The following is a 22578-nucleotide window of genomic DNA, read 5'->3' as shown; positions in this document are numbered from 1 at the left end:
ACGGTATGATGAACCATTTATAAAACACTGGTTCGGTTTCAGGTGGAATATTGTGCTCAATTCTGGACACCACGCTTTGGGAAGAATGTGAAGGCAATAGAGGGGTGCAGAAAAGATTTCTGAGAATGGTTCCAGAGACGTGGATTCAGTTATGTGGATAGATTGGAGAAACTGAGGTGGTTGTCTTGAGAGAAGAGGCAGTTGAGAAGAGATTTGCCAGAGTTATTCAAAATTATGAGGGGGGCAGATAGAGAGAAACTGTTTCCTTTGGCAGAAGCTTCGATTTAAGGTGATTGGCAAAAAAACATCAGTGCCATGAGGAAACATATTTCTATGCAGCAAGTGGTTAGGATCTGGAATGTTCTGTGAGAATGTGGTGGAGACAGTTTCTATCATGACTTTCAAAAGTGAATTTCATAAGAGGAGAAATAAAATTGCAAGACTACAAAGAAAGGACAGGGGACTGGAATTTGTGGAGTTGTTCTTGCACAGAGCCAGCTAAATGGCCACCTCCTGCACTGTAACTGTTCCTCAGGCTGGATTTTACAGGGCACAGTGGACACCAACCACCCAGCTAAAAAATTGGTGATAAGACTGCCCACCGTACTGATGGCTGCCCCTTAGCAATTTAATGCTGAGAGCAACGTCAACTGTCTTAAAATGAGGCTTCTATTCCCTATATTGCGAGGGTGTCCCATTTCAGAACGCTCGGGCAGTTGAATAGCTGGTGGCTCTCGTCCCAGCAGTGTCAGACAGGAGGCATAGCCCTGACAAAGAAAAGTCGGGACTGTGTTATCAGGCAGGCCAGACTGGCAGGCTCCGACAAGAGCTGTAATTGGATAAAGGGAATGTAAATGAGGATGTGAAGGCTGAGAGAGCTGCTAAAAGTGTCCATGGAGTGATCAGAATGTGTGATTGATCCCCTTTGTCCCATTACAGCCACCCCCATAGTATAAATCTTTTCTGATTTTCATTGCTCTTAGCTCTGACGAAGGGTCATCCAGACTCGAAACGTTGGCTCTATTCTCTCTCCACAGATGCTGTCAGATCTGCTGAGATTTTCCAGCATTTTCTGTTTTTGTTTCAGATTCCAGCATTCGCACTATTTTGCTTTTATCCTGTTGATCTAAATTGGTTGCTCCTTAACATCTCAATTTAAAATTCTTATCCATGTGGTTAAATACTGTCATAGTCTCATTCCTCCCCATCTTTGTAAATTCTTTTAGCCCAATCCCATTTGGCCATTTGATGAATTCCTCCTTTCACTCAACCATAAACAATTGATCCTTTATCTGTCTGCGCCCCATACTCTGGAATTTCTTCCCTTAATGCTTCCATCTTTTACATCTCTCTCCCCTCCTTTAAGATTTTTCTTAAAACCCCAAGCTTTTGACCACACCTCCCAACATATTTTTGTTTATCTTAACATCTATTCATGTCCAGTTTTGCATCTAAATAAGTGCCAAGGAGCATTTTTCTGCATAGAGACATTATTATCTATATAACGTTTGTTGATGTATAAGCATGTTTGGTTTTTTCTAAGCCTTAGTATATCTCATTTGTATTTGCTGATTCTGTTTCTGAAAAGTTGTCTTCTCTAATCATCTCTTTTAATAATAGTTCTAAGTGTAGAAAATCAGTTATATTATAGAACATAGAACAGTACAGCACAGAACAGGCCCTTCGGCCCACGATGTTGTGCCGAGCTTTATCTGAAACCAAGATCAAGCTATCCTACTCCCTATCATCCTGGTGTGCTCCATGTGCCTATCCAATAACCGCTTAAATGTTCCACTATCACTGCAGGCAGTCCATTCCACACCCCAACCACTCTCTGCGTAAAGAACCTACCTCTGATATCCTTCCTATATCTCCCACCATGAACCCTATAGTTATGCCCCCTTGTAATAGCTCCATCCACCCGAGGAAATAGTCTTTGAACGTTCACTCTATCTATCCCCTTCATCATTTTATAAACCTCTATTAAGTCCCCCCTCAGCCTCCTCCGCTCCAGAGAGAACAGCCCTAGCTCCCTCAACCTTTCCTCATAAGACCTACCCTCCAAACCAGGCAGCATCCTGGTAAATCTCCTCTGCACTCTTTCCAGCGCTTCCACATCCTTCTTATAGTGAGGTGACCAGAACTGCACACAATATTCCAAATGTGGTCTCACCAAGGTCCTGTACAGTTGCAGCATAACCCCACAGCTCTTATCTGTATTATATGTATTATATCTTAATATTATCTGTATTATATCTTAATACCTCCATGTTATGAAGCTGGGTTAATACTTGTTCCTGATTTATAACGGGTTTAAACGTGTTCCAGCCAAATTGTTCAGACTTTCAAGGGGATTAACCTGAAAACAGTTTTAGATAATGTACTGAAATGGATTATAGTATTATCAATCAGGTAAAAGTGACCATTAACTGAGGTAAGTTATTTGGTTATAATAGAATGTGCAATCGGTCCAACTTAAGTGAGGCTCTGATAATCGCTTAAATAACCATTAGCCTGGTAGATACAACAAGTAACAGTGAGTTTTGGTCTGCAGGATGTTTAATTAATTTTAGATACTCTATCTGCTGATTTGCACTTTTAAGTTTTTCATGACTTTCAAATTGATTGGAAGATGGTTCCCTGTTTGTTGGCCTGTGCAATACTTGCTTATAAATGGCACCTTTGGGAGCTTCAATTCTTCCCTTGTTTATTGCATTTTTGCCTCCACTAATGTTGGCTCGTGATAAAGTGCTTCCCCTGTTCATTACCTTCTGAAGAATGAGCAAGAATTGCCTGTTAACATGTTCTTTTCTCTATTACACAGCTTGGGCTTTACACTTTATTCAGAGAAACAGCAGTGGTAAGTTGTGAAATTAGATCCTGTCCAAATTAGTTTTAATGTGCTACATTTGAAGTATTTGCACTAATAAGATTGCTGAGCAGCAAAGTAAAATAATGGTATGGTGAAGAATATAAGGTGTTCCATGTGAGATCCTCTCACCATATTCAATTTGCAAGGGTTTACTGATGTGAAAAGGCAGAATAAAAGAAGAAAGGAAAAGGGTTGTAAAGGTTGTGCAAAGGGATTAAATGGCTAGTTTGACAGGCTAAGCAAGTCATTTCATCAGAAGAATTTTGGAACTTTTTTTGTTATAACATCAATTATATTGGGCAGCACGGTGGCACAGTGGTTAGCATTGCTGCCTCACAGCACCAGTTCAATTCCCGGCTTGGGTCACTCTCTGTGTGGAGTTTGCACATTCTCCCGTGTCTGCGTGGGTTTCCTCCGGGTGCTCCGGTTTCCTCCCACAGTCCAAAGATGTGCGGGTTAGGTGGATTGGCCATGGTAAATTGCCCCTTAGTGTCAGGGGGACTAGCTAGGGTAAATGCAAGAGGAGATAGGGCCTGGGTGGGATTGTGGTCGGTGCAGACTCGATTTGCCAAATGGCCTCTTCTGCACTGTCGGATTCTGTGATCTATGATTATGATAAATGGAAGATTTTTCGGTATAGACTAAAATTACTTATTTTGAGAAAGCTGTGTCAGATTGTAGAAACGTATCCCCCCAGTAGGAAATGGTGTTTTTTATTATGTACTAAAGTTTTGAGAAATGTGTAGAACTCCATTGTTTGTATTATGATGTCAGGACATCAGTAACAATAAGGTATAAACACAGGATCTGTATTAAGCATAAAAGGAGGGTTTGGACTTAAACATGCAGTTATTAAGGTGGTTTGCCACAAGTACACATTGAAGCTCAGTCAGTCCCAGCAATTTGGTTGGAAGTTCATGTTCGAGGAAAAATATTGAACGTGAATGGATGGAAATGGTAGACTTGCTAAACAATTTTATTGTATCAGTTGGCACAGTAGCTAAGATGGGGAAAATACCAAGAGATACAAGGAAATCTAAATATATATCAAGGGAAGAGTTATCTAGATTTATTGCAAGGGAAAACGTGATAATGGTAAAAATAATGAGAATGACAATAGACAAATCGCCAGGATCTGATGGTTTCTGCCCCAGGGTATTTAAACAAATAGTTGAGGAAAGTTTAGATGCTTTAATCAGGATCTTTCAAAATGCTCTTGGTTCAGGAATTGCCTCCTTGGAGTGGAAAACTGCCTGTGTTACACCATCGTTTAGGAAGGATGAGAGAGGTAAATCAGGAAACATGTCAGTTTTAGGAAAGTTGCTCGATGTTGTCATTAGGAATAAAGTAAGCCATGTTTAAAATCTTATTGAATTTACATTCTACGCAAGAAATTGTGAAGCACATGGAATTGGGGGCAACCTTTTGATGGTTTCAGAGGTACAAAACAGAGTGTAGGGATAGCAATTATGTATTCTAAAGCTGGCGCAGTGGGCCGGGAAATTCTTGCATTGGCTGATTCGCGGGGTTCACATGCACGTTCACGTCCCGCTTGTGTCTCCCAGCGCCAAATTTCTGGCGGTGTCTGCTCTGTGCCAGAAATCGGCGGGGAGGTGCAAAGACCATTTACATGGTCATTGTAATATTATTTAAATACGTTTGGCATCTCCTACCCCACCAGAATATTGCACTCCAGCGGGGATTACAGTAGTCCCCACTTTCGGGGAGCTAGCAGCCAGACCCCACTGGAGTGAAGGGGGGACAATTGGTGACCCCCAGAGGGATGGGCAGCAGATGATTGGCACCCTGGCAGTACAGCCTGTGCCCCCCAGCACTGCCCAAGGGGGAAAGTGCCAATGCCCAGGGGGCACCTTGGCACTGCCCATCGGGCATGAGGCAAGACCAAGGAGTGGGGCATTTGTGGTTGGGGTATATAGAATTGAGATGGTTAAGATAATTAATAGATTTGATAGGGTAAATATTGAAAATAGATAGAGGAGTCCAGAACAAGGACGAATGACCTTAAAATTAGAGCTAAGACCATTCAGGATTGATATCAGAAAGCACTTCTTCACACAATGAGTAGTGGAAGTCTGGAACACTATCTCAAAAAAGCCGTTGGGACTAGGTGAATTGAAAAACTGGTATTGCTGGCTTTTTGTTAAGCAAGGGTATAAGTGAAAATGGAATTAAGGCAAGTAAATGCAGATAAAATTTGGATCAGCTATGATCTAATTGAACAGCAGAATAAGCCCGAGGGGCTGAATAACTCAGTCGTGCTCCTATATTGCTTTATTATAAGGAAAGGACAGGGAAATGGGGATTAGAGTAAGTAGCTCCCACCAGGATGGTAGCAGGTGCAATAGGACAAATAGATTCCGTCGGACTCGATTATTTTCTAATTATAATTTCTACATGGGCACTGTAATTGAGTGCGTTATACTGATTTGCAAAACATGTATTAATCTACAGGTACTTGTGCTGTGATAAGGAAGATGCACATTTAGAATGGTTAGCTAGTTTGCTCAATACACAGGTAAGAGAGCCTAATTTATATTGCTAACATTTCTGAATCATTTACCAATCTATTATTTGTCATTGCCATGCTCTTGTACAACTTTAACATACACCATTTGTATTTGAATATAAAGGCTTATAAATATTGTTCATAGAATTAGAATAAAATTCAATATCACAGTACTTATAATTCATTACATAAGCAGCTTCTGGCAACAACTGTTGAAGCAAATTTTGTAATTGTTAGTAGACATTATTATCTCAGGCTATCAAGGAATTATTAATTGCAGGACACTAAAGCTTGATACTTGTGGTTGCTTCAAAGTTGCACCATACTACTGGCTCTGGGCTCCTAAAAACAAGAAGCACTGACTTCATTCTTTACCATGAAGACTGTGTAAACCTTTTATATTCAATATTTTTTTACATGAATCTGGTCCAATATGTTTTCATCAGCAGAAAGCAGCGCTGGAAACTTGAATAATTGGCAAAGATGAAATATATTTTTTAATCATGTTGAGTTTTACTTCAGTAAGCGAAAATACAATATCCTTTCAATTATGCACTCGTGGAGCAGCCAGTCTGAGCGAGAGAATTGGCGAGAAAAATATGAAGCATCCTTGTGTTTTTGGTTTTAAATCTTTCATCATTTTTTAAACTATGGACTTAAGTGGATTGTAAATTGTATAGTTTCTATAGAAACAGGCACTAAATCCTGACAAGATCGGTCAAAAATGACAAGAGGTTTTACCACAGATGGATGAGTTCAGAGGTCATAGACAATCTTTGAAGGGCAGCTCGTTAGAAGTTTTGTTCTGGCCTTATTGACAAGTTTGCAGAGTAGTTGCATACCTATTACCAGAAAATGACTATTGTACTCAGGATACATGTATATATTCATTTAGTTTGCCTCTCAAAACAGTCCAAGATACAGCAGAGGAAAACAGACTAATGCCATGCAAATCTCCTTCAAACAGCTGCAGGAATATACAACATCATGATAAAAGAAGCAGATGCTGAACCTTTACAGGGTGGTCAGGACTGATGGCCAATAGCTTGGCAGTGATGGATTTTGGGAAGGCTTTTAAAGGTTGGGAAGGAAGTAAAAAGATGGAGAGACTTGGGTACATAGTGTATAGAAGAAATCATGGAATGCTTATATCATAGAAGGAGGTCATTCAGCCTGTTGTGGCTGTGCTGGGTCTTTGAAGGTCCAATTTACCCAGTGCCACACTTCTTTCTTCTCTCCATAGCTCTGCACATTCTTTCCTTTCAGATAATAATCCAATTCCCTCTTAAATGCCTTGATGGAATCTGCCTCCTTCACACTCCCAGGCAGCACATTTCAGATCCCAAACACACACTGCACAAGAAAGTCTCTCCCCAAGTCTCCCTTGCCAATTACTCAAACCTGTCAAGTAAGGCTTTAGCAGCAATAGGACTGGGGTAAGCGATGTTTTAGAGATGGAACTAATCTGTCATTTTAGAAGATAAGGATGTACGATCTGATCTTCAGATCTGGGTCAAACAAATTACTGAGGCAATGTGCCATGTGGTTCACCCTTTGCCAGCAGAAATTCCCTGTGCAGAGAAAATGAAGTTAATAACAAGAAGACAGAGTTGTTGGCAGAAGCTACTAGCAGAAGTTGAAACCAACAAAATTGGACTTGGTCCTAATATTTAATGTGGAAATTTTAGTTTGTCCAGACTTCAGGCAGTCTACCTTGCAGCATCGAGGTGATCATGGAGTCTAGCAAAGTGTTGGAGAAGCTTAAGCATGTGATGTTAGAATGCATAAAGTATCTAACACCTTTATCGAGGGACAATGTGTAGATGAGGGATAATAATCGATCCTTGGGAAATTCTGGGACTGTGTGCTATTACTGGACACACATGAGCTGCTTTGAGGCAGGACCAACTGAGGTTGGGCATAGAAGAAAAATGTTGGGATCAATCATAATCCAACACTACAAACTTCAAGAAGGGTTAAAAGGCACTGCCGTAGTCAATTTCCTCTGAAAGCTTTGACCAGGACGTACAGTGCACTGAGTAGGATGGAAAATGAACTGAAGAGGAGTTGTTGCAAATCATTTCAAAAATGATTGGATAGTTCCAACCTTTGATGGAATTTTGTACAGTGACTAAAAAGCTGGTGGACATCATGAGTCATCGCACCACAATGGAAATTGCAAGTCTCAGATGTTGATAACGTATTGTGTAATATTTTAAGAAACAGAAATGTCTGATAAAACTGAAACATTAACTCACTGAAGAAATGTTATCTTCGTTTTGTGACTGCAGAAACTTGTTCTCCACAATTTGATGAAAGAAAATTGAATTTGTTGAGCAAGAACTCTGATTTTAGTCTGAAAAAAACAGGCATTAGTTTTTAATTCATGACTTTGTAATTCTATTGATATGAAATTGCAAAAATTAATAGAATTGTCTTTCATTGATGAAACAAAAACTTGCTTGTTGTTCAGCATGAAGGTGACCTTTGGCGACCAGATGGACAGTTACATATTTCGTCAACAATTCTAAATGCAAAGCTTGGGAGCATGCGTTTAACTCCAGCCCAAAAAAAGATTGATGGAAGAAAAATGGAACACATACAAGTAAGTTGTTTGCCAGAGATGGTTCTACTTGGCACAATTCACATGGGGCTGCTATTTCAACTTGATGCAACGTGATAGAACCATAGAAAATTACAGCTCAGAAACAGGCCTTTTGGCCCTTCTTGTCTGTGCCGAACCATTTTTTGCCTAGTCCCACTGACCTGCACTTGGACCATATCCCTCCTCCCCCTCTCATCCATGAACCCGTCCAAGTTTTTCTTATCTTTATCCGGCAGCTCATTCCACACTCCCACCACTCTCTGCGTGAAGAAGCCCCCCCTAATATTCCCTTTAAACTTTTCTCCTTTCACCCTTAACCCATGTCCTCTGGTTTTTTTCTCCCCTAGCCTCAGCGGAAAAAGCCTGCTTGCATTCACTCTATCTATACCCATCAAAATCTTATACACCTCTATCAAATCTCCCCTCAATCTTCTACGCTCCAGGGAATAAAGTCCCAACCTATTCAATCTCTCTCTGTAACTCAGCTTCTCAAGTCCCGGCAACATCCTTGTGAACTTTCTCTGCACTCTTTCAACCTTATTTACATCCTTCCTGTAACTAGGTGACCAAAACTGTACACAATACTCCAAATTCGGCCTCACCAATGCCTTATATAACCTTACCGTAACACTCCAACTTTTATACTCGATACTCCGATTTATAAAGGCCAAATCTTGACTTTGCATGGCATGGAAATGCGATACTATATCTCGGAGATCCGAATCCCACACCCAATGAAGATAGCAGTGCAAGACCCTTCATACCACTGGATATTCATTCCCACTGTGACAAAGTATGCTCGCTGACTATTGTGAAACCTGTGATACCGAGGGCTCAATGGTCCATTAGATTTTCTGGGCATTTCCTAATTTTTACATTATAAATGGAGCATTTACACATCAGGTGCGAAAGAAATTTTGTATTCATTTTATGAGTATATCAGTGCATCAAATTGTTTTGGACAATATGTTAGTTGTTGCTGCAATTTATATGTGTTGCTTTAAGACTGGAAGATGTAATTGCTTCAAACATTTTAAATCAATTAGTTTCTGATCAATAAGATTAATCTGAGTTCAGACTGGCATTTTTTTCTCTACTTTTGGATGGAATTGCAACAGACTGCTAAAGTTGAAAATAGTCTGACCACCTGTCAATAAGATATTTTGATCCAGAAATTTGACCATTAAGTATCAAATGGCCTTTAAGTCTCCAATATTGTGGGAAGGAGTCATTTTGGAAATGCACTAGCCACCATATTGGTAAAGACCAGAACATTGGCTTGTAATGCGCATCCCTGAAATACATGTCAGTACTATCCAATCTGCAAATAAAGTGCATAATGTATGGAGCGAGATTAGTCCATTTGGTAGAAACAGGCCTTTCTCATGCTTAACAGACAGTCCTTGAAAAAACAGTCCATTAAGCTGCAACCAATAAAACAAGTAATTTAAATAAAGTTAAAAAAGAGATATGCTGTCAAAGCTTTTCATTTTACAATCATCATCCGAACAGTTCACAAGAATACCAGCAGTAAAAGGAACAACAATTTATATTACGTGGGAAGAGTGCTGAATGGGTGGCAAGTGGACACTGATTGGTAGAGACATTGTCATGAAGAATGCCCAGGAACAGTTAACTGCCAACCTCTTGTTCAAATGAAAACCAGACCAGTCGACTCTGGTCAAGGCATTGCCATGGGGAGTGAACCAGAGAATGGCTGTCCCCCAAGTTTTTGTCTCGTTGAAGAAGGACATGTTCCATCTGTCTGCAAAGGACAGTGTCCTCTGTGTGAACATGTGTAGCTTCTGGCATGCGTAAGTGAGCCACACTGCAAACCCAAATAATCTTAAATTGGTTTTCAGTGTAATTTTTAACACAATCAGGCTTGTTTAACATGTGTTGTCCAATTGCAAAATCACATTTAATGTCAGACACTATGGACGAACTTTTACTGGTTCGCCCCACCCATCGATGGGCGCCCGATTTCTCGGCTCTCCCGACCTTACCAGAACCGAATTTCTGGTGAGCTCAGCCTCTCGCCTATTTCCAGCAAGAGGCTGAATAATTTATTCAAATATATTTGTGTTCATTTGCATGTCTTTAGTGAGCTCGGTGCTCAATCATCCAGGCTCACTTGCTTTTATGGCCTCGCCAATAGCTCCCTCTGCTGCTGGCTGGTGAATTAAGTCCACTGCCTGTAGTAGCTAGAAACAGTCTAGCCCAATTTTCATGCATTATGTGCACAAGATTGGGCAAAAAAACTCACCCAAAAAACGGATCTGCAACTCTCCCATTTTCACTCTACCTGGACACTTAGAATTTTTCTCGTAAAATTCCGCTCTAGGTTTTGAATTTTGCCTTGCCTTGAGCGGTCAACCTGCCTGTTTTGAATTCAACAAAACTTGGCAGTTAACTATTCTCTGGTGCATTCTACTTGGCAATGCCTCTACCAGAACCCAATTGCCAACTCATGCAGTTAGAATTGTTGTTCCATTGACTCTTGCAAACTGTCCTGATGAGTGCAAGACAAAAAGCTTGAACGGCATATCTTTTTTCAGCAATACTCAAGTTCTGTACCACCAAAGGAAGTTACCAAATGTGGATAGAGGACAACCAAGAGTGCTCCCCAAGGAGCACTTTGTTCAGCAGGCAGCCACTTACTCTCCTTCTTCCCCACTTCATGGAAATGCAGTTCAATATCAGCAGCACCTTGGACCGTGCCTTTCAGATGCAGGGAAGTAATCCCGCAGCCCAAGATTCCTGAATTTTATGTTACTGAGGGGGTTTTTCTGTTGGTTTCAAATGAATGGTGTTCTTTGTCCTTTTTTCATAACTTTTTTACCGTGACACAACATTTGCACATAGCAAATACTGATGCCACAAATGTAAAATATGTTGGCTAACCTAGGAGAATTTTTGCTACTCTCCTGCTCATGCATTGCAATTTCAGCAGACGAGCCATGCAAATCCCAGGTAAGCTAAGTACTCTTTGCAACTGGAAGAATTAGCGTTGAAACTCGTTCTTACCCTTTTTATACAGATGAGTAGGGCGAGATGTAGAGCTAAGCGTGGGATATATTAATGGGTGTTTAGCTGTGTTGCAAGAAAAGCGATTCAGTTCTGACATAAACTTAGCATTAAACCTGAGCTCATTGCTTTTAGTTTTGACTTGCATTTCTTTTCATGCCAGTTTTTTTGCTTGCTTGGGGAAAGTTAAAATTGGGGTCATTGTTTCTGCAAAGTAGAAGTGTTATTTTAAGGACACCAGCAAAACCGAAGTGTCAAAGCAATGATGTCCTTCAAAGAGCAGCAAACTCCAAGAACAGGAGGGACCCATCCTCAGGCGTCAAAATAAGTGCTGGTTTAAGAAATAATCCATTGCAAGTAGACCACTGAAATTATGGCAATTTGTGTGATAGGAAAGTAAGTGGACATCAGAGATTAATGGCTATGTGTTGATGTATAAAAGCAACTGATATGTGTGAGCCACATCCCGAGGTATGTTATTTTGGGGAAATATATGCTCTTGCAGTCTACTGCTCTCCCAAAGATAGAAGTGTGTGTTACTCGATGAAGAGAAGTAGCGGAGGTGAACAGAATGTTCCAGGAACTGTGGCATTATTGTAGCAAATGACTGATACCATTAATCTATTGGTAGGAATTGAACAAAGAACAGTACAGCACAGGGACTCAGGTAAAGATTTAAGACATTTTATCAATTAGGACTGCCTTCAATTTCAATCAGCTTGTCTAGGTTCAGGTAGCAATTAACTGCATGTATGACAAAAAAAAGCATAACACTGCAGATTGCATGGAATTACACTGACTTTACAGCACATAAACAAGCCATTCAGCTTAATGCCTGTGCAGGAGTTTATGTGCCACACGTGCCTTCCCCCACCATACATCATCTTAGCTGACCAACATATTCTGCTATTCCAATCTCTTGGTGCTACAAATCGGAGACAAACATATAAAATTCTGGAATCTCTCAGCAAGCCAGTCAGCATCTGTGCAGACTGCACCAACACATGACGCTTTTCTAAACTAAAGATCCTTTGGCCTCTACGCGGTCTATGTCCCTCCAATCCCTGCCTATTAAACATAGAACAGTACAGCACAGAACAGGCCCTTCGGCCCACGATGTTGTGCCGAGCTTTATCTGAAACCAAGATCAAGCTATCCCACTCCCTATCATCCTGGTGTGCTCCATGTGCCTATCCAATAACCGCTTAAATGTTCCTAAAGTGTCTGACTCCACTATCACTGCAGGCAGTCCATTCCACACCCCAACCACTCTCTGCGTAAAGAACCTACCTCTGATATCCTTCCTGTATCTCCCACCACGAACCCTATAGTTATGCCCCCTTGTAATAGCTCCATCCACCCAAGGAAATAGTCTTTGTATCTGTTGAAAGGCCTCTTAAATGGTGCTATTGTATCTGCTTCAACCACCTCCTCTGGCAGCGCATTCCTCTATGTAAAAACCCTCTGTGTAAAAAACTTGCCTCTCACATCTCATTTAAAGTTTCCCCTTTTTACCATCAATCACTAATAATTGACATCCCTACCCTGGGAAAAACACTCTGACAATCCATTCGATCCGTGCCTCTCATAATTTTGTAAACTTCTATCAGGTCGCTCCCTCAGCCTTCGATGTTCAAGTGAAAACAAACCAAGTATTTTTTTAAATCTCGCCTCTTAGCTACCAGTGAACAGAATGCCACCTCCTGCTGCAAGAAACATGCCATGGGGAGGCCAGAGATCCCCTCTGCCATCTTCATGGGGCCAACTAGTCATTGTCATTTGAAATATCTTCAATTGAAAGGGGGAGGGGCAGTTATTAACACTGAGCAAGATTGTTAGTATCTTCATGACTTTTTAAAGACATGAGTTAATCCTTATCTCCATAGAAACCACAAACTAAGTCACCTGACACCCTGCAGTGTATTTTGTCAAGGTAACTTGTCAATCCAATGCTTTCTTTTAAGTGAAGTGTCCATCTTCTCAAAGATTTACTGGCTTTTGACAAGGCCATAACAGTTGAGAGCAGACCAGTTAACGTTTCAGGCTTGGAGCATTAAATAGAGCAATTTTGGCAAAGGCTCCATGTTTGAATATCAACTCCTTTGTTTTCTGCACAGATGCTGACTGGCTTGCTGAGAGATTCCAGAATTTTATATGTTTGTCTCAGATTTGTAGCACCAAGAGGTTGGAATAGCAGAATATGTTGGTCAGCTAAGATGATGTATGGTGGGGGAAGGCACGTGTGGCACATAAACTCCTGCACAGGCATTAAGCTGAATGGCTTGTTTATGTGCTGTAAAGTCAGTGTAATTCCATGCAATCTGTAGTGTTATGCTTTTTTTTGTCATACATGCAGTTAATTGCTACCTGAACCTAGACAAGCTGATTGAAATTGAAGGCAGTCCTAATTGATAAAATGTCTTAAATCTTTACCTGTGTTAATTTTGATTCACTTTGAAGACTTGATTTCCTGTTTAGTAGATTTGAAATGATTGAAACATGAAGTCTTATCAAATGTTGTTTAATCCTTAAATTAAAGCTTGGTTTGGAGCTCATTACATATAGAAAGTACGACATGTTCTGGAAAAGGGAGAGTATTTATTCATTACAGGATGTGGACATCGCTGGCTCGGCCATCGTTTATTGCCCATCTCTAATTGCCCTTGAGAAAGTGGTGGTGAGCTGTCTTCTTGAACCACTGCAGTCCATGTGGTGTAGATATACCCACAATGCTGTTAGGGAGAGTGTTCCAGGATTTTGACCCAGTGACAGTGAGGGAACGGCGATATATTTCCAAGTCAGGATGGTGAGTGACTTGGAAGAGAACCGATGGTTGTGTGTCCATGTGTCAGTTGCCCTTGTCCTTCGAGATGGTAGAAGTCGTGAGTTTGAAATGTGCTGTCGAAGGAACAATGGTGAGTTCCTGCAGTGCATCTTGTAGATGGTACAAACTGCTGCCACTGTTCGTTCGTGATGGAGTGGGTGAATGTTTGGGGAAGGGGCGCAAATCAGGTGCTTTGCCCTGGATGGTGTAAAACTTCTTGCGTGTTGCTGGACCTGCAGTCATCCAGGCAAGTAGAGAGTATTCCATTACACTCTTCACTTGTGCCTTATGGATGATGGATAGGTTCTGGAAAGTCAGGGGGTGAGTTATTCACCGTAGGATTCCTAGCCTTTGACCTGCTCTCTTGTAGCCACAGTATTTATATGTCTAATCCAGCTCAGTTCCTGGTCAATGGTAACCACCTGGATTTTGATAGTGGGCTATTCAGCGATGGTAATGTCATTGAATATCAAAGAAAGATGGTCATTGCCTGGCACTTGTGTGGCATGAATATTACTTGCCACTTGTTAGCTCAAGCCTGGGCATTGTCCAGTTCATGCTGCATTTGAACATGCTGAGGAATCGCGAATTATACTGAACATTGCGCAATCATCAGTGAACATCTCCACTTCTGACCTTCTGATGGAAGGAAGGTTATTGGTGAAGCAGCTGAAGATGGTTGGGTCTAGGACACTACCCTAAGGAACTCCTGCAGAGATATCCTGGAACTGAGATGATTGACCTTCAATCACCACAACCATCTTCTTTTGTGCCAGCTATGGCCCCAACCCAGTGGAGGGTCCCCCCCCCCACCCCCCCCCCCCGATACCCATTGACTCCAGTTTTGCTCGGGCTCTTTGCCATACTTGGACAAATGCTGCCTTGATGTCAAGGGCTGTCACTCTCACCTCATCTCTGGAGTTCAGCTCTTTTGTCCCTGTTTGAACCAAGGCTGTAATGAGTTCAGAAGCTTAGTGACCCTGGCAGAACCCTAACTGAGCATCCATGAGTAAGTTATTGATAAGCAGGTGCCTGTTGATGACCCCTTTCCATTACATAATGACCGAGAGTAGACTGATGGGGCGGTAATTGGCCGGGTTGGATTTGTCCTGTTTCTTGTACACAGGACAAGCCTCAGCAATTTTCCACATTGCCAGGTATATAGATGCCAGTGTTGCAGCTGTAGTGGACGAGCTTGGCTTGGGGCACAGCAAGTCTGGAGCAGAAGTCTTCAGTACTACTGCTGAAATGTTGTCAGGGCCCATTGCCTTTGCAGCATCCAGTGCCTTGATATCATGTGGAGCAAAACAAGTTGGCTGAAGACTGATATCTGTGATGCTGGGGACCTCTGGAGCAGGTCGAGATGGATCATCCACTCAGCATCTCTGGCTGAAGATTGTTGCAAATGCTTCAGTGTTTTTTTTTGCACTGATGTGCTGGGTTCCTCCATCATTGAGGATGGGGATATTTGTGGAGTCTTCTCCACCTCCAGCAAGCAGATTAATTGTCCACCACCAAATCACGACTGGAGGTGGCAGGACCACAAAACTTAGATTTGATCTGTTCGTTGTGGAATCACGTAACTCTGTCTATTACCTGCTTCTTATGCTTTTCGGCACGCAGTTAGTCTTGTGTTGGAGCCTCACCAAGTTTAGGTATGTTTGGTGTTGCTCCTGGCATGTCCTCTTTCATTCTTCATTGTAGAAAGGGTAATGGCTAACATAAAAGAGAATCCAAAAAGCTAATTAAGGAAGGTATGGGGGTAATTCAAGACCAAAAGAGAGTGTTTTATGGAGACAGAGAGAGCATGGTGTGGGTACTAAATGAGCACTTTGCATCTGTGTTCACTAGAGAAGATGCTGCCAAAAAAAATTCTGTAAAGAATCAAGCAGTAGCAATGTTGGGTGGGATTTTCCAGTTGTTCCCCTGCCAGCAGGATCATCTGGTCCTGCCAATGACACCCCCTGCCCTCCACCTTAGATTCAGAGGTTCCGAGTTGCAACAGAGTCGGTAACCAGTGGAGTCAGATTTGTCAGGTGGTAAGCAAAAGAGCCTCACCGTCACGAGGAAACATTTTAACACAGCGAGTTGTTGTGATCTGGAATGCATTGTCTGAAAGGGTAAGTAGATTCAGTTGTAACATTCAAAGGAGAAATACATAAATTCTTGAAGGAAAATACAATTATGGGGCTATGGGAATGTAATTGTTCTGTGTTAATAAGCTATGAAAATATTTGATGTGCAGTCACATCCTAGTTTTAACAGAATGCAACCTTACTCTTTGTTAAGTTGGGGAAGTTGTGTTTCTGCCAACATATTAAATTCCCACCTTTCAGCAATTAATTTCTCATTGCAGAAGGACTGCAGGAAGTTGAAGTTGAATGATGTCCTTCATCAGACACTTCGTGGAGAGACACAAGGGAGATCTCCTCACTTGGCTGTCTGCCTACAGCACTCGGAGGTTTCGTCAGCCGATGAACAGGAGCCAAATCGGCTCATTCTACACCCAGGTCAAAGCAGTACAATACAAAGCAACACAAAGTTAAGACGCTGTCAAGGATCACAGTGTCCCGGTCAAGCAGAAGGCGCTCTTAATAAAATGGCTTTTGGAACTGATACAAAACTACATTCACAGCTCATGCAGGAGCTGAACACGGTTTTTCTAAAAAGTAATCCGCTCGTAAAGAATGAATAAAGAAAGCCCTCATCTGTTAAAATATATGGATGGCTATATCCTTTATTGCGAACATTTTATGCGGATTATAAAAGATATTTTCCTTTATAAGACTTTGAAATGAGAAGGATCACTTCATTAGACTATTTGCATCATTCCATATTTAATGTATGTTATTAAGCGACAGCTTGGATCCATTCCAATTGCCTGATTTTTAAAACTACTTTGAATCAGAAGAAATACTCAGAATTCTGGGCACGCACATGGGACATTTTTATATGGACTATCCTCAACGCTCATCTTATATTAAAGTTGAATTATCTGGTACTTGCAACTAAGTTCAGTGTGATTTGTCAGGGTATTTGGGAAGAATTGTTGCTGTGTATCCTGCATCTTAAGTACTATGGTTTCCCAGATAAAGGCCTGGTGGGTAACATGAATCGGGAAACTTCCTGGTTCAACCCCCGCTCGCCTCTGGTGAAAGTGCACATCAGAGCAGGATTTTCATGTGGGGGAAACAGATGCAGACTGGACTAAAGCCAGCTGACCCAGGACAAGGCTCAGAGGCAGCCTCAGGGGCTGTTGGTTGCAGAGGTGGGCTATGTAATGGGTCTGTCTCGGGAGTGTGGGTTCCCTTTCCAATTATAATAAAAACAGGTCCTCCAGCACTCACCCTCACATCCTCTCACCTCCACACACTCCTCGTGTCATTCCTGCCACCTCCTGCCCCCACCCATGCATGCCTTCTGCCCTTCTAACAATCCCTATGGCCCCCATTCCAAGGTATATACCCCACACCAACCACCTTTAGCTTCTAGTATCCCCAATGCCAAGGAATGCACCCCAAATAACCCCTATGGCCCTCATCTCCCTATGCTAAGATATGCCTATCCACCCACCTTCACCCCATGGCAAACCTGTGGCAATTCTATGCCCATTGACCTACTCACTATACATTATAGAACAAATGAACTCCATAATGAAAATAAGATGTGTTTAAAAAAAGCTTTAAAAAGTGATTAATTCATAACTTTCTACTATATTTTTAAAAATTGTTTTTCTACACGGCAATAAAAGTGTCATTTGTCCAGACCCTTTAAAATTTCAATAACTGAAATGAAAATTACTTGAAACCTTTTAACTGAGCGTAAATAACATTGTGCAATTGGCATTAGAGATCAGAGAACTAGAGCAAGCAGTGTTTTCTTTGGGGCCCAGGTGTTTTAACAGACTAATGGACTTCTGGGTCTCCAGTCAAGTCTCATTATGTATTCGTGGCTGAGAGCTCACATATCTATTGGAGAACCTAATAAGTACTTGAAGTTTCATCTATTGATACTTAAATATACACTTCTAAGGCCTTGCAGTAAAATGAATGTTTTAACATTCTGGAAAGGTATGAATGAACGACTTTTTAAAGCTTTTTTTTACACCTTATTATCACTAACTGGTTCATTGACCCACTCTACACTGTATACAACCAATAGGCATGGAAGTGCCACACCTTGGCACAGGGGCATGAGGCCATGGTGGTATAGATGGAGGGTATAGCTTGGCATAGGGGACATGAATCATTATATCTGAATTGCTACGGCGCAGAAGGAGGCCATTTAGCCCAGAGCATCATGGTTTAGTTCCGTTCTCCTGCCTTTTCCTGGTAATTCTGCATATTCTTTCTGTTCAAGCAATCATCTAATGCCTTCTTGAATGCCATAATTGAACCTGCCTCCACTACACTTCCAAGCAGTGCATTCCAGACCCAAACCATCCTTGTGAAAAAGTTTTTCTCATCACATTTGCTTTTTTTGCACGTTATTTAAATCTGTGCCTCTCGTTGGGAACAGTTTCATTCTGTCTACTCTGTCCAGCTCCCTCATGACTTTGAACATCTCTATCAAATCTTCTCTTAGCCACCTTCCCTCTGAGGTGAACAGTCCAATCTCTCCTCATAATTGAAGGAACCATTCTTGTAAACCTTACTCTGTCCAATGCATTCATATCCTTCCTATAGTGCAGCTCCCAGAACTTACACAATAAGCTTGCTACGGTCTAACTATTGTCAACGTATCTTCCTTGGTCTTGTACTCTATTAACAAAGTCAAGAATACTATATGGTTTATTAACTGCTCTCTCCACCTGTCCTGCTGCCTTAAATGATCTATGCACACATACAACCAAGTCCTCTACTCCTGTCCTGTACACCTTTAAGAATTTTACCCTTTATTTTGCATCGTCTCTCCATGTTCTTCGTACCAAAATGTATCATCTCACACTTCTCTGCATTGAGCTTCATCTGCCACCTATCTGCCCACTCCACCAACTTGACTGTGTCCTTCTGAAGTTCTACACTGTCCTTCTCACAGAGAGGCCATGGACATGCGGATAACCTTTTGAACTTTTCTTTTATATGGTCCCTTCATGCAGAGTAGGGTTCATGTTACCTCTGCAGTACCATGAAACACATCTAATTGGAAATCTGGATCAACTTAATGAAAATTGCGGAAGACTGGGTTGTGCCTATCACTGCAATGGAACCAGCCAGGCTAAGAGTGTAGGGTTTGGGATATCTATCCAAATCTTTTAAAAATTACATCTGAAAATCAGAAATCCCGGGAAAGTGGCCAAGGGTCCCAGAATCAGGACTAAGCCATTGTTTTTAAAGGGCTCCCAAGACATCCTGACTCTGAAGATCCAGCCCAACAATTCAGTAACTTTTGATCCATGAACAACTATTGGTTTGTCTGCAGTTGCTCATATCGGGAATAGACTATGATGTTTATTTTCTATATCAGCTGAGCTTGGGACCACAAAGGTTGTTTCCTATTGTCTATTATTAAGTGTTAATAAAGTTCATGTAAAGAAATATTGCAAGTTTAATGTGTCCTATAATGGCATTACCTCCCCCTCCCCACTGTATTCCTTTGTAAAACATGCTATATGTATTTTTTAAAAATAAATAATTAAAAATGTGCAGACCCTTATCTGGTGACTGATCCCCTCAAAAGTTCTGCTTTGCTGGAAATGGTGTCAGTTCCTAATGTGCGCTCAAGAAAATTGGAGAAGAACACAGAAAGGTAAATGTTTCTATTTCAAAATGTTGCCATTTATCACCTTGTGAATGCATCAGTTGTAAAACAGTCATTGATAAGCTTATAGATTTTGAACTGGCCATAACTATAGCAGTGTTAGAAACCTTATAACTTGCTACTTCAAACAAGGATCTGGACAGTCTTAAGCTGATGTGACTAAGATTCACTGTAGTTTTCTCTGACTCATAATTTAATTTCATTGACTTATGTGTGCTCTGCCCAAAGACTCATTATGTACTCTTACATCGTCCTGAGCCCTTTTGCTTGGCAATTGTTTTATCACTGGTGGCCTTCCACTTTCGGGGCCAGGCGAGGAAGCAGGCCCCAAGTCTACCTCAGCCAAACAGGAATCGAACCCGCACTGTTGGCATTATTTTGAACCACATGCCGACCATTTAGCCATCTGAGTGTTCACTGCCCCTGAGATCATCGTGTTCATGACTTTTTGACAGGAAATTAAATTTGTTATTCAAGCAAATTAAATCTGCAGTACCATTAATGCTGTTTTTGATCCTCATCCTTAACCTTCGAGAGTGCCTGCTTTTATGGCTGTCTTGTTTGCAGAAGTTCTAATCACTTGCATTATAGAATTTAATAGATTTGGTCAATTGGGAAAAAGGAGTTGCATATATATAACACCTTTCATGACCACGGGTCATGAAGTACTTTACAACCAATGAAGCACTTTTGTTGTAGTACTGTGGGAAATTAGGAAAACAACAAGTCTGAAATCTGAATGCTTCTTGCTGGTTGTAGTATGTCATATATGAAATTGTTCTTATTTTGGTTTTTTTAAACACTAACAATGTATTATTCATTGAATTGTAATATTTTTCATACTTTCAAAGTACAATCGATTTTATACTGGTCTGTCTAACTAAATTCATCATAAATAGATTTTGAATATTATTATCTAACTCGAGAGTATTTCATAAAAAGGCCTGTGCGAGTTTAATATCATGCTGCTTTAAGTTCTCCGTCAACATATGATGCCCCGTTGCATTTTCAAGCCAGAGGAACTTGCATTTAATATCCTTTGTATATTTTACAGCCTAGTAAAGAAGTTTCATCAGATTTATATTCAAACTTCAAACAATAAAATAGAGCCACATATGGCCCTGGTGACCTTCACCATTGACACCACCAGACAATGTGGAGTCAGTGGGTGATCATTGGACTTAAATGTTTCTGATAAATGCTAATGCCAGTAGTGGTGCATCCCAGGTACCTGCCAGTCCACGCAGAGTGTCACAGTCATTGATTAGATGAATTAATAGTTAATCTGTGATTATCCTTGATATTATTTGATGGATTAATAATAGCTAGGTCAGCGGGAAATTACCAAACACATCTTCCAACATTGTCATAGGATTTTTATTATCCACGGAGTTGTTGGGACAGGAAGAATCCAGATTAAAAAGCCCCTTAAATTAAAAGTTTGCGGTATGGAATTATTTGATGATGATGGCAGCATGGTACCATAAACCCTCTCAATAAAGTTTGGTGTCTGGTATACTGGGAATCAAATGGTTTTTCCATCAGTGTTGAATTTTATTCAGCCGAGTAGCAGGATATTTCCATAATATTATTTGAATGTCAAATTCTGTCTTGCATGTTAAACTGGACACACATCCCTAAACTATTTACTACATTGATTCAGGACTTTAGAAAGTTGGGATATTCCAGCTAATCAATCCTAAGGACACAAAGATTGAATATACAATTTTAATGGGTTGAGGACAGGCATTAGTAATTTTTGCAGAATCATTTGAATATTGGCTCCTCTATAAATTCAGCACGTATGGGTTGTCACTGGTGATTATGTGTGGTAGTCTTAGAATTGAGCTAATTTCTGTGATTCTGCAAAAATAGTTTGAGTTTGAGTTTGACTCGGAGTTTGCTGAAATCTAGGTGGGTTTTTGAGAAAACCGTGGAATCTGTCTTGATCACAAATGTCATTTGAAATGTGTGTTTGACCAGAACTTGCCTGTTAAGTCACATGTATCTCATATTAACACTGAATGTTAGAGTATAAGATAGATAGTGTGAATTGTTTTACCTTTCTAACCTTGTATAGTAAAATGTCGTTTTGTTTGTTCAAATCTAGTGGCATCATGTGGCTTTAATCTATCAGGAAACTTTGCCTACTTTAAACAAAACATTATTGGTCTCTCAGCAAAACTTACCAAAAATTTGAGGGCCTGGTTTAGAATCATACAACTACCTAAAGTACCTTACCTAAAAACCGAAACCTGGTAATTCTCATGCTAGTTTTCAGATTGTCTGCCATTATCTTTGGCAGAAATCAGGGGCAGGATTCTCTGGCCATGTATGTCCCAAGACTGGAAATTCCCACCTAAGCTCAACAGACTTTTAAATGATCCACCGTACTTTCTGTCTCATTCCTGCTGCAGGCGAGAACGGAGAATTTCAGCCCAGGTAAATGACCTCGATACGGATTCTGCCAAATTTTACAGGGAGAGTTCAGGAAAGCTATCATAACATTAAATTTTTTATCATAGTGTGTATCACATTATGTTACCTTGGTCCAATAGGTAGTTTTCTTGTCTCTGGATCAGAAGAGTATTTGTTTAAACCCCACACTGGCCCATGACTTCATAAACTAGGTTGACACACCACAGTGATAATTAATTGCTGCAATCATGAGCTCATAGAATCATACAGTACACATTTCTGTGCAGCTCTTTAAATCAGTTGTCCCATTAGTTGCACCCCTTTTGTCACCTTGCAACTTTTCCTCCTCAAATATATATCTACCTGCCTTTACTGCTGAATCTACCTCCAACACTTTTTTAAGCAGTGTATTCCAAGATCAAGAAACTCACTGTTTACAAAAAAAAAATATTCATCTCCCTCCCTGGTGTTTTTGCAAAGTCGTGTCCAGTGTTTAGCCAGATGTGAAAGATTTCATAGCTTCCTTCACTAGCACTATCATAAAA

At 40.8% G+C, this 22578-nt stretch overlaps 1 protein-coding gene across 3 annotated transcripts in view; it reads left to right on the top strand.

The window, feature by feature from the left end:
- Positions 1-16861, top strand: part of arap2 (ArfGAP with RhoGAP domain, ankyrin repeat and PH domain 2) — a 361519-nt gene extending 344658 nt beyond the window's left edge. For all 3 annotated transcript variants that reach the window (XR_013498288.1, XM_078215698.1, XM_078215708.1), the window contains 4 exons: positions 2825-2860; positions 5345-5408; positions 7873-8004; positions 16212-16861. Coding sequence is in view for 2 of the 3 variants with exons in the window: in XM_078215698.1 (XP_078071824.1) it covers positions 2825-2860; positions 5345-5408; positions 7873-8004; positions 16212-16550 (571 nt within the window). In the remaining variant the exon portion in view is untranslated. The remainder of the gene's footprint in view (positions 1-2824; positions 2861-5344; positions 5409-7872; positions 8005-16211) is intronic.
- The last annotated feature ends 5717 nt before the right edge of the window (positions 16862-22578 follow it).

Source organism: Mustelus asterias, chromosome 1 (assembly GCF_964213995.1).
Source record: "Mustelus asterias chromosome 1, sMusAst1.hap1.1, whole genome shotgun sequence".
Classification (NCBI taxonomy): Eukaryota; Metazoa; Chordata; class Chondrichthyes; order Carcharhiniformes; family Triakidae; genus Mustelus; species Mustelus asterias.
Note: the sequence above shows the minus strand (reverse complement) of the source record. Positions and strands in the feature narration are given on the sequence as shown.